Source organism: Colobus angolensis, unplaced genomic scaffold (assembly GCF_000951035.1).
Source record: "Colobus angolensis palliatus isolate OR3802 unplaced genomic scaffold, Cang.pa_1.0 Scaffold72, whole genome shotgun sequence".
Lineage (NCBI taxonomy): Eukaryota > Metazoa > Chordata > Mammalia > Primates > Cercopithecidae > Colobus > Colobus angolensis.
In genome coordinates, this window is record NW_012120932.1 from 6,951,285 (window position 1) to 6,969,384 (window position 18,100).

Consider the following 18,100-nt stretch of genomic DNA (forward strand, 5'->3'; position numbering starts at 1 on the left):
AAACCCTGTCTCTACTAAAATACAAAAAATTAGCCACGCGAAGCGGTGCGTGCCTGTAGTCCCTGCTACTCGGGAGGCTGAAGCAGGAGAACTGCCTAAACCTGGGAGGCAGAGGTTGCAGTGAGCCGAGATCGCACCCCTGCACTCCAGCTTGGGCAACAGAGTGAGACTCTGTCTCAAAAAAGAAAGAAAAAAGAAAAAAAAAAAAGGTGGCCGAGACACTCTTCCAATTACTTATTAGGGGTGAAATGTAGAAACAAGGCAATTTCTCACCCACTTTATGCAAACAGGCCTCTATAGTGCAGAGGTGGGCTCCGGCTGCATCTTGGCAATATTCCCTATGGCAGAGCTGTTCACACATTGTACTTCGCCTGAGGACCTTCCAGAGTTGGTGTTTTCCCTAAAAGAAATCTACCCTTAAAAGAAAGACTTGCATAGCTCCATGCCCACATGCATGCATCAGCAGTACAGAAGCTGGCAGTATTTGCTCACTCTGGGTACTGGCCTAAGGAGAAAGAGCTGGCAAGACTGGGAATATCCCAAGGTAGGCAACTATGTGCACTGAACTCCATTGTTCTTTTTCACCCAGGGAGTGTATGTTCTATTCAGTCATGATGCTTCAGCAGAGAAATAAGTGGGAAGGCGGAGAAAAAGCCTTTTCTTTGTAATGGAAAAATGGCAAGGTAGTGCCGACTGGTCGTCTCAGGCTCCAGGGCTGGAAGACATTAGGAACCTAGGATGACATCAATAGAGAGATTACGAACGCAGGTAGAGGAATGGCTGCTTCAGGAAGCCCTTTCAAAGGCCTGACAATTGCTCTTGAAGGACGGCCCCAGCAGTGTTCTCTGAAGGCAGGACTGGCAGTCTTTGTGTGGGGAGAACAGTTCAAAGAAAACCAAACACTTAAGCATAATCTTTCAGAGGGTGAAGAATCACGGCATAATGATGATAAGATGCTACTTCTCGATCTGACAAGCAACACAGCTGTTTAATGGCAAAAAGAAGATTCTAGTTAACCCAAAAGCTGTGAGTTCACTCTGCCTGTTGCTCCAACAGAAGAGAGAGAGCCTGGCCCCCCCAAAACTCATGTGATCAGGAATTTGCCTGGTATCCAGATTCTATGGCTGCCTCAAAGCCAGCCCACAGTGCATGCTGACCTTCAACGATATCTTCACTCACAGGGACAGCAAGGTTTCTGTGTGGAGACCCCAAACCAAGCACTCGCTGCCTTAGACACAGTTACAGATCGGCCTGGCCTAAGTCTGGACCACCAGACTCGGAGAATCATCACAAAATGAGGCCATTTTACTTTCTCCCTGACTTCCCGCTTCTAAGTGACTTCGGGGCATTATATATCCTCTTCTACCCGCTCTGTAAAAAACGGAACATACGCACACATTCTCACTACCTACCTTGCCTAGTACAAGCTGGTCTTGTCAAGACAAAACAAAATCATCCCAGCCAAGAGTCCCAGAAGAACATCCCTTCATGAATACCAGTTACTAGTTCAGGAACACAATACTATGGAATACTATGACCAGTTACTAGTTCAGGAACACAAAAATGAAAGAACCAGAACACAGTAGAAGGGGAAAGGCCCCACCTATAACATAGGATGCAAATAAAGTCAAATAAGTTTCTCAAGAAGGAAAATTGAAATAAAAGAGAAAATGGAGAAAGTGAACACAAAGAAAGCAACAAAGGGGAAGCACACATGGGCATAAATCACCTTGCATGTGCCTCACAGTTCACAGCTCATTCTGCTTGTTCATCTCTACAGCAACGGCAGGGTTGCCAGTAAACAAAGGATTAAAATTTTGCAGAAAAAAAGGATGGTATGAGCTGCTTTCTATCATTCACACCCACCTGTTCAAAAAAGCAGAGAAGAGTTATACTGCAAAACAGGGAAAAGAAATGCCCATTCAACATCTTTTTAAAAAACAATCCATGCAGAAAGAATATTGAGAATTTATTAAAATCTGAGAAAGAAACGACAACAATAACAAGTAACAAAACCCACGCACAAAACAAAACTATGCAGCACATCAGAGAAAGTCGAGAAGTTGGCAGCCATGGTGAACTGAAAGGCATACTAATTTAAGGCTCACAGTCTGATTCCTGAGGCAAAAAATCACTCTGGCTGCATCTTGCCTTGAAATCAGGGGGTCACATCCCCTGAAATCTAAAGAAGGATTGTTTAAAAGTATGGTGGTTTCGGTTTGAAGGATCAAAAATTCAAGTAAAGCCAACAAAGAACAAGTGAAGAAAATCCCTCAAAGCTGTGGAACCTTGCTACTTAAGATAATGACAGAAATTTACGACTGCTTCCTTCCCCAGCAGAAAGGAGCACAATTAGAAAGCTGAAAACAACAGGCCCTTTGTACCAGCATGTTATGTTTTGCTTATTCTATTACACATTGGCTGGGAGATAAGAATAAACAGGACAACACCCTGTCTAACCCGGGAGGCGGGAGTGGAGGAAAAAGCTGGTTACATTCATTCTTGGGCATGTACGTGCATACCGTTTATTTGCAAATTGAGGTACTTAAGAAAATTGTGCATGCAATAGTCAGGAACCAGCATAAGCATTCAGAAGTCTTTTGTTGCACAATCAGATCTTGTAAGAATAAGCCTGTGTAAGAGGCAGCTTTATAGTTTTTCCTTAGAGTGAAGCATACTGTGAAGATTTTAATAATTGATAATTTTCTCTATGGTCTTTAATTGTCAATCCTATTTTCATTCAAAAAACCTTTAAAACTAGGATGAGCAGATATACAGACACAGCTTCCCTCTCTGTGACCAATGACATCTAAAAACCTCACAAAGAATGAATCAGCCGCTGCCAGGGGAAGAAAACGTGGTATCCAGGACTCCTCCCTTCTCTACAAAGGGACCGTTGCCAGTCTGGACGCCAGGTGTCCTGACAGCTTTGGCCGTGGGGCATTCCGCTCAAGAACAGCAGCTGCTATGCCAGCCGGGTTCTCACCAGCCAGTCGGGAGATGGTATGGGTATCTGTGGTCCCAAGAAAAAAAAAAAAAAAAAAGATCTGCTCTCTTCCCATAACCCCTGTCTGCCTAGAATGCTGGACCTGACTCAATCTTGCCATTTCCTAGTGGCTCACTTGCTCCTGGCACCCAAGCTGACTAAGGACGGGGCTAAGGAAGGCCATTCTGAGACCTCACTGACCTGCCACCATCCTGGCCTTCACTCTACTCCTCCAACCCACGAGAGCCTCCCACCCTGAGGCCTGTGGACTGGAGCGCTTTTCCACCAGATGGTCACAAAGCTGAGTCCTTTATATTCTTCAGTCTTAGCCTGCATGTCACTCTTTAAGGAAGCTTTTCCCTCTCACCCTAACGATGCTATTGATTCTCCCACGGTGACACTTACTTGATTTTATTTTCTTCATAGCATACGTCTTAATTACTTGTTTCACGCACACTAATTTTCTCCCGACTAGAATGTCCATTTCATAAGGACAGAGACCTCCTCAATCTCGTTCACCCTTGTAGGCTTTGCATCGTAAGTACTATCTGGCACACAGTATACACTTGATAAATATTTATTGTAAGAATAAATAAACAAGAACCAAATGATCCAGACTGTCTGGTGGGGACAAGAACAAGAACGAGTGGGGAAAAGGTCAAAGAATCTGTCACCTGTCATCGGCCACACGAGAGTCATTTTTCCCCCTCAATTTTCCCAGTGGGATGAAGGGTGAAGATGCATGTGAACAGCGGAGCCATGACGCAGAACTACAGAACACGTGGCTTTTAACTTCAGTGTTCGTCACGGAAAACCACTCTGAAATAAGTTGCAAGAGATTCTTGAAATTCAAATACAAGGGAAAAAAAGAACATATTTGGATGTCAGCAAGGTAGTTCTGCCAACCTAATTATGCCCATGACATGTAATTGTGAACTGCTGAAAGACAAATGTGAAGCAAAGCATTTATTACACACACATACAGAGGTAAGATTAAGGTGTTCATTTTAAGCAACTGTCATAAGCCTGGTTCTAGAATATGATTCCATTAATGTTACTGCTGTTATAACAGAGAGTGTAAGTGTGATGATGAGCTCCTTTCATGTATTTCTCAACATTAAGATATTACACTTGCCAGTCCATCCCCAGCAGAGACTCTGAGAACACACGAGGACAACGAAAATGGTAGAATATTAATTAAACCAACAGGAAGAGAGCTGCGTGTACTTCAGAGATGCATTTTAAACGCTTGCATATCTTCATACAGACATCATAGTAGTCAAGTCAAGGAACGTACACTTTACGGTTCCTGATATGGCAGATTCAGTCTTCACGGAAGGCAAAAACACAACGGAACAAGAACTGAAAGCCACACACACCCGCTGAGGAAAGCATCTGAAAGGCAAACCAGCGGTTTTTCTCAGCAGAGAAGGAAAGCCCCTCTCCCCTGGAACAGTGATTCGGAACAGGACTGGGGCAGGGGAGGGGGTCGGTTAGTAATGGCTCCTGTTACGTTAAAAGGTGACAAACATCATGAAGAGCAGTACTGATCAACGTTCTAGTTACTGCCATGTTTGAAAAGCATTCAAAATTCTAAAATATTACTTGTGTATTATTTACCTTCTTATAAACTGATTTGTCATCATCATACATCCAAGTTTTATAAATGTGTTTCTTCCCCACTTCACTGAAATACCAGAATCAAGCTCAAAAACAGAATCAAAGAGGAGAACTTTCAGCTTATTCATGAAAACCATGATATGCAATATTTAAAATAGTGAAATCATCATGAATATCACCCAAAATGCTCAGAAACTCCTTGACATGATCAGTAACAATGTTCCCATTTTAGTTCAGGGGGGAACGTTTAACATCATTTGCCAAAAAAAGAAAAGAACACACAGGAATGGCATAAAACCAGCCGTTCACTAGAGTTAAGACCCGATCACTAAAGAAGTCGTGAGGCATGGAATTTATCATCTTGCCTACATGTTTATAAAATATGGACTCAGGAAGGAGCCATTTAATTTACCAAGAAGTCCTTTGATCTCTTGGCGTATTATATCTAAGAGGACCATGGCAAGTTTCACTATGGAGGTCTTTTTGGATGACTCCTCCTAGCCTTGAAGTTTCTCTATTCCTGTTTAGGGTACGAAGCTGACTTACAAAACCATCGTTTTTGTTTTAGCTTTGCTTTATAAAGCCTCAAGCAAAGCCTCGACCATAAATAAAGCAGCAGGGCCCCAGTAGCCAGCTGAGTCATAAACCCCACTCAGCCGCATGTGGCCCAAGGTGTTGGGATCCCGACAGAGTCAAGCCAGGCAAGTGGAATCAACTGAAGTCAGAGTTTGGAAAAACAGAGCACTCCCCTTCCCCACCCCAGCTGGCAGTGGAAGACACCACAGCCCTCCTTCCACAGCTCTCATCCAGGGAATGGTAGTAAGTCCAGAAAAACAACTAGACCCAGGCAGACTTTACTTCCACAGTCTAAAAGGAAGGGAAAAAACGATATTTGACAACCCACCACAAATTTTGAACGTACGGTTCTCCTGCTTTTAAGCATAAAAGCGTCTTGTTGCTGCTCAGTTATTATCACCATCATATTTTTCAACATTTGTGCCCAGGACCATTTGGCCTTACGGTATTTACGCTTACTACTTTAAAAATACAGAGTTAAGCATGTGTAAATCACTTTAAATATTGCAAAAAGCAGCAAATACACAGCCTACCTGCTTGGGCATGCAAACTTGAAAAGAGAAGCTCTATAGAATGGCCTGCAGGTCAACTCATTCTGGCTTTGGCAGACTGATGTCAGGAAGGAGCTGCAGAAAACAGAATCCTGTGCACGAAAAAGACTTTGCCTTTGGTTCCCTCAGGCCAGAACTGGGAACTGCTAGCAAACATGCCTTAAAAACTGCAATTCTCAGAAAGTGCTAAAAACTCCCAAGTAAATAGGGCCCCTCAAACCCATGTACAAATAAGAAACATTTAATAAACAACTCTTTCTTCACCAACACTTCTGCTACTTAAATTAAGTCCAGCAGACTCTTCAAAGGGACAAAAGAAGGCCCCGTACCGCCGTTAAGACAAATTCTATATATAGACATCCAAGACAATTATATGATGCACATAACCAAATATACATAATTATCCTAGTTTCTGCATTCCCATTATCTTCATAAATACAGGATAAAAATCAGTCTAAATGATTTTCTCAGACCTCCTCAAGGATTAAGGCGAGCCAGCCAGTCTTTTGAAAGTACATATATGTAGTAAAGATCAAAAGCAAATGTTCTGGTCAGTTCTTTTCTGCTCATGATTTTACTAAGAATGTGTGCAGTTTTCAGGGAAAACACCACACATGACAGCTGCTCAAAACCATGGGAATTAATTGGCAGCAGGAATTTCCTTGACTAATAGGGAAAAACTTGAAGTCACATGTTTTGATGAGCTTATTTTTCCCATCCTCAGTCAAGCATATTCACTGTTAATGATTAAGATTTTCAAATGGAAATATAACCAAGCACACTCTCTATCTTTTCTCACTGGAACACAGACACCCATTAATGACTGAACAATGGCATTAATGAACAGATTTTAGCTTAAATAAATACAGGGAACTAAACTAAGACACAATAGCAAAAGTGCATTTATTATATTAAAAAACAGTAGCACGTGACTCCCCTGCTGCCCCCTACAGTAAATCATCTGCTTTGAGCTGTTTTTCTAGCAGTAGGGATGGATTTACACTGATCCATCCACAGTCTATTTGACACAGGGGCTCTCAAGTCGGTGCCCTTGTGCCCAGTGGTGAGAATGGACAAGACAGCTGGTCAGGATTAGGTGAGCAGCCTGTGGCCTTGGGACCAAGTCATGTTACTGTGCCCAGAGCCCGATGCTATAACCTTGGGCTCATTAGCATTACGCTGTCATCATCCAAGCTAACAGCCACTGATCAGCCATGACCCAACACTCACCACCCAGGGGCACTATGCATTCTCAATCCCGGCAACAACATGAGCCTTTTCTTTTCAACACAGTCTGAACTGAGCCCATGACACTCAAAGGCTCATGCATGAGGGAGTCTGCATTAAAACTGTTCCTCAAGGCAGCAATGAGACGTCCAAGCATGAGCAACCATAGCCCTTCCATTTAATCAAATGACAGCTCTGACCGAGCTCAAGGAAAGCAAGACATAGTCAAAGAAGTTCCAAAATGTACGTACCCCAAGTGCCACAATGGAACAACATACCTGGCCATCCCCAGACTTGGAAAGTTGGCAGGGACGATGAGAACATCCAGCCGAGAGAACGGGTGTGTTCCCAGAACAGAATGCGCTGCTGAGAGGCAACGAGGGATCAGCTGCACAAGGGTCTCTTGGCAGGCACCCGTGAGGCACACAGGGGCAAAGACACGATGAGGAATGATCTCCTGGGTGGTGGCAGAACCATTCTGGAAGCGGCAGGGGTATTCCATGTGACTGCAAACACCAACGTGCCTGGGAACAACACAAAATAAATGGTAAACCATGTTTATTATTCTTGCTGTGGAGGTGAGGCAATCTTGCAGATGTAGACAACTTTTAGGAGACAGAGGTTCAGACAGACTCACAAGCAAAGACTGTTCATTTCAATTGTTGGCTTGACTGGCTCTGTGCAGCAGTGAAAATTTACAGGATAAAAACTTATTCATGCGTTTGAATCAACAGACTAGCTTCAATCTAAGGTAAGTGAAAGTACTAAAATCTTGTTTTAGAATTAACTTTGTTGGGGGGGGACCTCTAAGACTCAAAACAGTAAAACTTCTCACCAAAATACAAACCATTCCTGCCCTCGATTAGGTGTTTTCAAGTATCACCATATGAACAATCTCAAATTAGAGACAATTCCTAACTCAGAAAGGAAGGAGCAGTACACACAAGTTAAAGATCCAATTCTGGGATTACCTAGAAGAAAAGACTTGGACTGAGGCAGAACCATGAACCCAATGAAAGTTACAGGCTCAAACTCCTCAAAAGAACACAAACCATTTTACCGAATAGTAATCTGGATGTTCTTTACACAGCCCATCAAAAGCTGTTATTAAGGAACACAGAGGCACTTTTGATACAGTATTTTTCCCAACCCACTTTCAGTACAAATTTAACTGAGCCAACCTTTTAAGGAAGCAGATCAGACCCCCGCCTGCTTCATCTGACCACTGCCAGTTATTCCATCAAAGGCGGAACTGAAAGAGAATTCCTAGAACCTGACTCACAGGCCTCAAGAGAATTTATCTACTCAAACCTATATCCAACAATACTCCATTTTTTCACCTGCTAACATGTCTTTTATTCAAACACAATGAAAAACCCCTCTAATCATTATTATTTATTTTATTTTATTACTTTTTTTTTTAGATGGAGTCAAGCTCTGTTTCCCAGACTGGAGGGCAGTGGCATGATCTCGGCTCACTGCAACTTCCACCTCCCAGGCTCAAGCGATTCTCTTGACTCAGCCTCCCGAGTAGCTGGGAGTACAGGCACCCACCACCACGCCTGGCTAATTTTGTATTTTTAGTAGAGACGGGGTTTTTCCATGTCGGCCAGGCTGGTCTCAAACTCCTGACCTCAGTTAATCCACCCGCCTCGGCCTCCCAAAGAGCTGGGATTACAGGCATAAGTCACCGCACCCGGCCTATCACTATTATTATTATTTAACATAGGGTTTCACTCTGTTGCCCAGGCTGGACTGCAGTGGCAGGGTCATAGCTCACTGCAGCCTCCAACTCCTGGGCTCAAACAATCCTCCCCCCTCAGCCTCCTGAGCAGCTAGGACTACAGGCATGTTGCCATGCCACACGTAGGTCTATTTTTTTTTTTTAAGAGATGGGGTCTGGAGATGGCGTCTCACTTTGTAAACCAGAGTGGTCTCAAACTTCTGGCTTCAAACGATCCTCCTGCCTCAGCCTCCCAAAGTGCTGGAATCACAGGCATGAGCCACTGCACTCATTCAGTTCTAACTACAGGTGCTCACTTGGTTCACAGTGAACAATGAAAAATCTGAAGATGCTGGCATGTCCCAATATGGGCAGAACACAACAATTCCTCTCCAAATGTATGAAGTACCTTTCACTCCCCCAAGGCTAGCGCCCAGGAGACCATATGGCTACGTACAGATAGGCCTCGCCTTCTCCCAGCATGGTTCATGGAATACAGCTTCCAGCACCGAAGGCATTTCACCACAGCGGAGAGTAAGAAAATGGATGGAGACCCATAAAAACGTGTCAGAATAAGAGGACATGAAGAATATAATTCTTGAAATTGAATTCTGGCCAAAGTCCCTGGATTGATAACCTTGCTTTGTGGAGAGAGTGAGACAAGGTGCCTGCTGGTGAACATTTACCTAAAAAGGCTGCAATGTCCACCTAATGACAAGTACTGTGCTGGTGCACGAATGTGGTCAAAGGTCTTGAAAAGTGAAAAATGCCATTGATTAAATTAACCACCACGATATCTTTTTCTCATGTATTTACACAGGTATATAATGTGCTACCGTCATTTCAGTTCGTATCATCTCTATTGCAAAGCTTTCAGATCATGTTAAACCAGAGAAACTGGACATGTGCAGGCATCTTCTGGACACAGCTAAGGAATAAGCTTACATTATATCTACCGTTTTGCAAAAAGGTCATTCTAATGGCCTCGAAACACAGCACAGGGAAAGATGATTTCTTGCTGCCAAGAACCCGAAAGTTAGAGAATACTGAGGTAGCCAAAGATACACCCAAAAGTGTTTGGCTTGATGAATTTCTGATGATCATATACAACCTAAACCTGAGAGACAACATTCCGTCTCCATGGTAAGTTCTCTCATATTCTTTTCCAGTCAGGAACAAGGTGAGTTAGAGTCTCTCTGGGAATAAAAGGCACTAGTTCAGATGATGAAGATGACTCTAGTTGTGTGAATTAGTACTGTTATAATCAAAGCCTGGGAAAAAATGCAGGACGTTAAGGCAATCAAGCTCTGACCAGGTGAGAACAGTAAGGCTCCCACAGAAATGGAAATGGAAATGGCCACAGGAAAGCCACTTCTGCGTTCCCACATAGGGATCAGGAAACCTGGGCTTCACTGTCTTCTCAGCCGGGCTCACTGGTGACCAAGGCAGGCAACTCAGTATCTGGGGCTTCTTTTTCCCCATCTTTAACATGGTCTCACCAAAGTGGCTGCTGGAGGAGGTAAGGAAATAGTTAGAAAAGGATATGAGAGGCCAGACACTGTGGCTCATGCCTGTAATCCCAGCACTTTCGGAGGCAGAGGCAGGTAGATCACTTGAGGTCAGGAGTTTGAGACCAGCCTAGCCAACATGGTAAAACCCCATCTCTACTAAAAATACAAAAAAATTAGCCAAGTGTGGGGGCGCATGCCTGTAATCCCAGCTACTTGGGAGACTGAGGCAGGAGAATCACTTGAACCTGAGAGGCAGAGATGCAGTGAGCGAAGATCACACCACTGCACTCCAGCCTGGGTAACAGAGCATCACTCTGTCTCAAAAAAAAAAAAAAGAAAGAAAGAAAGAAAAGAAAAGGGTATGAGAGAATTTACTCACTTACTGCAGAGACAGAATGTTCTCTGTCAGGTTTAGGCTGTACACAACATCGTAAACTCATTACGCTGAACATTTAAGATCTGCACATTTTGCTGTATGTTAATTATACTTAAAAATACACAAACAAAAACGTTTTCTAAGGTTTCTTTTGGCACTATGACTCTACGATAACTGAGCACACGAGCCATTCTTCATAGAATCGCCTTGTTTCTGAAGAGGTCAGGGGATTGTACTTTTTTTTTTTTTTTTTAAGACGGAGTCTCATTCTGTCGCCAGGCTGGAGTGCAGGGGTGCAATCTCGGCTGTAACCTCCAACTCCCAGGTTCACGCCATTCTCCTGCCTCAGCTTCCCGTAAGCTAGGACTACAGGCGCCCGCCACCACGCCCAACTAATTTTTGTATTTTTAGTAGAGACGGGGTTTCACCATGTTGGCCAGGATGCTCTCGATTTCCTGACTTCGTGATCCGCCCGCCTCAGCCTCCCAAAGTGCTGGGATTGATTACAGGCTGAGCCACCGCGCCCGGCCGATTCTGTGCTTTTTACAAAGTAATAGTCTTCCATAGATTCAGCACCGACTCAAATATGCCGTACTTTCTATCAAAGCAACTTTTCATATACTTTACAACGCTAAAGAAGACCTGTTCCCCACCAGATCCTTCTTTCAAATAATCAGTCTCAATGCGTTTTCTTCTTTGTAGTGCCCATTTTCTATGCCTTTAATCATTTTTGCTAAGTTCCTTTGGACTTTATCCAAGTTTCTGTGTCATGTTTAAACTGTATGGCCCCCACAAAGACCTCAAGAGGTTAAAGAAACAAAACACAAAGATTCCCCTGTGGCTGAAGAAGGTTATACTACAGCTGAATAAAATTAATAAACTTTCAACAGCTTATCTGAAAGCCCTATAATCAATGTATTTACTAAAATGCTCACCCAGCGTGGCTAGAGCATGTGTGAAAGTGGAGCTGGAAGAGGGAATGTTCTTACTATAATTTTACCCACATGAACATTGATCATAAAAGTTCAGTGACCAACACTTTGGCCAAATTTCTGGAACCCAGATGAGCACTTTTGGCAAATGAAAACCTGTGGTATAGCAGGCCCCTGTGGAAGTTGGATTTACACGAATTTGACTGGTGGTCTTAAGAAGGTTTGAAGTAGAACGGGTGCTGGGGAAGGCAAAAGGGACCAGATGTGAACATAACCAAAAAACACCACTGTGACTGGCACTTCAGAGCACCTTTGCTGACAAACTTTGCATGGAGTCAGAAATGTAATGGATGAAAACAAAGCCACTTTCTGACAACTGAAGACGGCACACAGGAAGCGCACAGCCAGGGCAGGACTAAGCAAGCGCAAGCTGTGATTTTATCAGCAGCATATTCCTGAAGGACGAGCAGACTGATAAAGGAAGGGAAAACTCATAGTTTATGAGACATGGAAGGGGGGCATGGGAGGAACACCATGGGAAGACACGCTTCCCCAGAGTGGCACTCGGACCTCTCTCCCCAGCTGACCTGACTGGCTGGGCCACACAGGCTTTCTCTTTGGAATCTGCTTGCCCACAGCGGGTGCCCTTTGGACCTGCTCCTGCCATGTGTCAGGTGGACTCTGCATCTGTGTTACAGAGGCCAGCAGCAGTCCGGCTGGGCTGGTAACTGGGTGGGTAAATTTGTCTCATTTGGAAATGGAGTCTCAGAAACCCCACTGAGACCATGCACCTGAGCTCCTTCAGTCCAGCTTCTGCCAATAATAAAACCTTTATTTTTATCTCCTCTGTCTGTTCCTCAACTGGTGAATTCAGGAGGACAAGAGAGGAGTTGTACTTGCTTCTTCCCCTAAAGCCCGACAGGAATTTTAGACATCCCAGAATCTTCATTTGATTTAACCATTTCTTCCTCCTTTCAGAATAGTGGACGCAAGAAAACTGAGAAGCCATTTAGGCTGCTTCTGAGCAGGAAGGAGAGAGCACAGAGTCAGTGGCTGCTGCCCACTCCCCAACCCCACATCTCTTTGGAATATGGCTAGAAAGGCAAAATAACAAATGTCTGTCCTTGCCTTCCCCTAGCCTTCCAAAGGCACACATTTTCCAACTGAGCAGCTCCTCTAAGAATCAATCAATGCTGAGGCCTTAGATGAAAAAGGGAAGAGTACTTCTTCACCATTGAGAATTTGAGAAGCCATGGACAAAGCCTTCATTCTATAGATAAGGAAAGTGTGGCTTTGTCCAAAGAGCTACATCCAACCACCAAGAATGGCACTTTCAGGCTCAAAGGCATCGCTCTCCACTTCTGTTTTCCGTTCCAACACAACACACTCCCGTCAATCATGGTGGCTCAAATCATGGCAGTGACTCTCCAGATGGGAAGGTAGATCAGACTCCAGGTGAGGCATTAATGTTACATACAGTTTTTTAAAGTCTCCAGGTAAGATTCTGACTCACCTCTCTCTGGGGTCAGGCCTGGATATAAATCCAGGTATTGCTACTTAGTAGGTATATTAATGTTAACAAGTTACTATCTGAGCTTCAATAGCCTTATCTATAAAATGGGAATAATAATCTATCCAATCTGTCTTGCAGGCCTATCCTTAGGACTAAAGGAGATTACATTTAGATCAAGACTTAGTTTCTGACTTGCAACAACCAATGGCTACTGTATCAATTCAGGATAGCCTAGGATATGCTGCAGTAACAAACAACCCTGGTGTTTCAGTGGCTTAACAGAAAACAGTGTGCTTCTTGCTAATACCAAGTCCACCACAGATCTAAGTGACTCTCCAGAGCACCTGTCATCCTCACCCAGAAATTCAGGCCACCTGAAATTACAAAGCAAAGCCTCCTGTGTGATCCTACTGCAGGGAAGAGAGCACAGGAGGATCTCACATGAAATTAAAGTTCCACATGAAACTAGAGTATGTCACTTCTGCCCACAATTCCCTTCTTCCCTCAAGAATACAGAAGTAAAATCTAATACGCAATCTAGGATGTTCATATAGCTCAGGAAAGACAGTCCAAACTAGACAAGCTACGGAACAGGAAGTGGAAATGACCTCCCTTCCGCCAAAAAAGGCAAAATGCAGGCAATGATACGTGCCCGTCGGAAGAGAGAGAACATAGCTTCATCTCTGAAAGATGAAGACCAACTGCCGCAGTTACTGTGGTACTCGTAAAAGCAGCAAGGCAACATAAAACCAACACAAAAAGAATCTGCATTAGGAGTATATTTTAGCTGGTTTTCAAGGAGTAACGAAACATCTCTGCCATTACTCTGGGCTTTCTCCACCAGAAGGTACTGACTTAGTGACTGTCTGTCAATAGGAAAAATGACTCCGTTGAGCTGGGTATAAAATCCTAGGAGCGCTGCATGATGCACGTGCTGTGCATCTTCTCGGTGTCCCCCTTCTCCCTCTTTTGGCTCTCAAAGCTAGAAACCATTGAACATCTAGACAGGCTGCCAGTAAATATCCAATGGCCTATACTAATTTTTTAAAGCCTCAAAATGATTTTATCTGGTTCATACTTAAAAAAAAAAAGAAATCACTACTGATGTTAACAAAGTCCTGACCAAGCAGGATTCCCTTAACCCAACGGCTTTGTGTCAGTTTCCTTGTGTCCTGTGCTCCTAAAGCAGCGACTAGCCCCACTGGGGGAGCTGCTGCCCCACAGTGCACCGCTGACAGCAGTTGGTATAACCAACACAGCAGAGTAGCTTAGAAAGTAATCCATCAGAAGCTTTGTTTTTGACCACATAAGCACCGAAAACCAAACTTAAAAGGTGTGGGAGGAGAGGAGGCATTGAATCTGAGGATTCCTTGAATTTAGCCAAACACATATAAATATTTCAGCACACTTCATAGGATTTCATATATACTTACCTTCTTCTCTCTTTCTGCATAAATAATAGGCTCACATCTCTTCTTCTCAACTCTTTTTCCTTTCTTTTCCAAGACAGAGTCTCGCTCTGTCGCCAGGCTGGAGTGCAGTGGCGCAATCTCGGCTCACTGCAACCTCCGCCTCCCAGGTTCAAGCAATTCTCCTGCCTCAGCCTCCCGAATAGCTGGGATTACAGACACGTGCCACCACGCCCGGCTAATTTCTGTATTCTTAGTAGAGATGGGGTTTCACCATGTTGGCCAGGCTGGTCTCAAACTCCTGACCTCGTGATCCACCCACCTCAACCTCCCAAAGTGGGGGATTATAGGCCTAAGCCACCACGCTCAGCCTCTCTTTCTTCTTCTTCTTCTTTTTTTTTTTTTTTTGAGACAGAGTCTCAGTTTGTCGCCAGGCTGGAGTGCAGTGGCACAATCTTAGCTCACTGCAACCTCTGCTTCCCGGGTTCAAGCCATTCTCCTGCCTCAGCCTCCCATGTTGCTGGGACTATAGGCATCCGCCACCACGCCCGGCTAATTTTTTTGTATTTTTAGTAGAGACAGGGTTTCACCATGTTGGTCAGGATGGTCTCAATCTATTAACCTCGTGATCCACCCGCCTGGGCCTCCCAAAGTGCTGGGATTACAGGCGTGAGCCACTGCACCCAGCCCTCTCTTTCCTTTCTAACAGGGCTTTTCCTGCTTTGATTAATCCTATTTTGGTTTAGTTTCTCAGCAGGAATGACTCACATTCCCAGTGCTTGGAAGAAATGCATCATACCACTCCCTCAAGTGTTTTTTTTTTTTCCTTCCCAGCAAGTCCCCCCACACAAACCTGAAGTCAGCCTCAGAAGGTGAGAAGGGTCTCTCTGTTGCCAAATCAGCCGATGAGCACGTCTCCGTCTTCACTTCTGTCCAGCATCCCACTGCAATTGTGAAGGTGGAGGCTGGCATTGGCATAGTTACGTAGTAATACCAGCTTGAGCACCCTATAAACAGGAAGAGAAGAACCATAATGAGGCCAGTATATGGTTCTGGGCTCTGCTGTGTGATTTCCTCTCTTGCGGCATTTGAAGAGCTTTTGTGATAAGCTGGTAAGAGCCAACTCTTGGCGGTCGGTCACATCAGCAGAAAGGGCACTACTTCAGGTCTCAGGGAAAGCACAGCAGGGATGACGGCTTCAAGGCAACTAGGAAGGTCTGGTCTCTTCCACGGATCAGTCTAAAGCCCTTCACGTGAGGACAGTAGTGCAGGGGTCCCTCTCAGCTGTACACACAGCAGGCTGTATGCTCCTACAGACAGAATACGTCTCATTCATCCAACACAGTATTTAGCATTTAAAAAATGCTCAATTGATACCAGTTGAATGAGTGAAAGAGTGAGCAAAGCAATGATTGCTTTGTGCTGTAACTATCTTGTCCAAATTCAATTCAGGTCAATCTAAATTCAATATAGCAGAAAACACATGAGACTAGGGAAGGGGGACACTTGGGTTTTCACGCCCACTCTGAAATTAATTAGCTGTGGGAGTTCAGGTCTTACCCTTAGTCCCTTTTATCTGTTTAGCTGGTCTTCCACTCCTCGCTGAGCAGATGAAAAGCAGGTGTAGAGGTTCAACGGAGCCAAGGACTCCTAACTAACTGGTTTGTAACAGGACTGGGATGAGAGCTGGGGCTCCCCATTCCAGTTGAGGGTGTACTCTCCACTTGGTCCAAACCTTAGAGGCTTTTTACCAAAGGAATGAATGGCTCATAACGTATAACACTATACTCCCCCCATTTCTAAGATGTGAAAATGACTTTCACATTTCCGAAATCTGAATGTGTCACACAACCTGATTTAACATAGTATTTTTTCTGAGCTTCTGCTATACATTAATCATGTGTCTTAAGAAGAATTGATATCATCTTTTTTTAACTTTTATTTTAGGTTCAGATGCAAGTTTGTATAACAAACTTGGGTAAACTGCATCATGGGGCAGGGTGGGAGTAGGTTTAGTGTATAGATTATTTCGTCACCCAGGTAATAAGCATAGTACTCAACAGGTAGTTTTTCTTTCTTGAGACAGGGTCTCGCTCTGTTGCCCAGGTTGGAATGCAGTGGCGTGATCACAGTTCACTGCAGGCTCAACCTCTTGTATACCCAATATCCATTGTCTCAAGTGATTCTCCCACCTCACCCTCCCAAGTAGCTGGGACTACAGGTATGTGCCACCACACCCACCCAGCTTAATTTTTTTGTTTTTGTTTTTTTTTTTAGAGAGACAGGTTCTCACTATGTTGCTCAGGCTGGTCTTGAACTCCTGGGCTCAACCCGTCCTCCCACCTTGGCCTCCTGAAGTGCTGGGATTACAGGCTTGAGCTACTGTGCCCAGCCTGATAGGTAGCCTTTCTGTCCTCACCCTGCTCCCACCCTCCACCCTCAAGTAGGCCCTGGTGTCTCTTGTTCCCTTCTTTGTATCCATGTGTACTCAGTGTTCACCTCCCACTGTAAGTAAGAACATGCAGTATTTGGTTTTCTGATGCTGTGTTAGTTCACTTAGGATAATGACCTCCAGCCCCATCCATATTGCTGCAAAGGACATTATCTCATTCTTTTTTATGACTGCATAGTATCCCATGGTGTATATGTACCACATTTTCTTTATTCAGTCTAACATCGATAGGCATTTAAGTTGATCCAACGTCTTTGCTATGGGATATCACCTTCTGTTATGGAACACATTTCTCCACTCCTCATGTTCCCATAGGGAGGAACTTCTGTTAGCATAAATCTCTTTCAGTTCCTTCACAAACTCCTTCATAGAAAGAGCTATTATTCTTTTTCTTGCTTTAAGTTTTAGAGGGTTAAACACATTTGACATCCAATCACTGACCAAATTGGCCTACGGTTGTCCAATGTGGTCTGTGATTGGATGTCAAATTCCGAGCTGAAATATTAACATGCCCCTACTGGCCGGCAGACCTAACATGACATTTTTAAAAGTGCTTTACCAGTAAAAACCAAGAATAGAGATTAGATTTTGATCTCCATGTACATGGTTCCTTTGTCTATCTCAAAACAAATTCTGAACTCAGGAAGGCTGGACTTAGTTAAAAATAAATAATATTTTGGTGAGATTCAAGTTTGGAAGCCATGAAGGGAGTTACTTGAAAGAGAGACACAAAGGGACATGGTCAGAACTGGTGGACACCCACCAGAGCCAGCCATTCTCTCCAACTTGCCTGGAAGCTGTACCCTGCTTCTGGAACCAAAATGGCCACTCTTGAGATCCCTTTCTTTGTAGCTGACTAAGAAGTTGAAGGTAGGCCAGGAGCTGTGGCTGTAATTCCAGCACTTTGGGAGGCCAAGGCGGGTGGATCACTTGAGGTGAGGAGTTCGAGACCAGCCTGGGTAACATGGTGAAACCCCATCTCTACCAAAAGCACAAAAATTAGCCAGGTGTGATGGCACGTGCCTGTAATTCCAGCTACTCAGGAGGCTGAGGCAGGAGAATTGCTTGAACCTGGGAGTCAGAGGTTGCAGTGAGCCGAGATCGTGTGCAATTGCACTCCAGCCTGGGTGAGACTCGGTCTCCAACAAAAAGAACAAGTTGAAGGCGTACTCCTCCTTAAAGGGACAATTAAATCCAGAGACATTGAAGCCAATCAAGTGATAG

General features: G+C 44.1%; 1 protein-coding gene across 2 annotated transcripts in view; it reads right to left on the minus strand.

The window, feature by feature from the left end:
* The window catches only part of LOC105501523 (chromosome unknown open reading frame, human C9orf3), a 355,937-nt gene that overhangs the window by 278,701 nt on the left and 59,136 nt on the right, over window positions 1-18,100 (minus strand). For both annotated transcript variants that reach the window (XM_011927517.1, XM_011927518.1), the window contains exons 4-5: window positions 15,278-15,431; window positions 7,239-7,484 (exon numbers count right to left, since the gene is read on the minus strand). In XM_011927517.1, coding sequence (XP_011782907.1) covers window positions 7,239-7,484; window positions 15,278-15,431 — 400 coding nt within the window. The remainder of the gene's footprint in view (window positions 1-7,238; window positions 7,485-15,277; window positions 15,432-18,100) is intronic.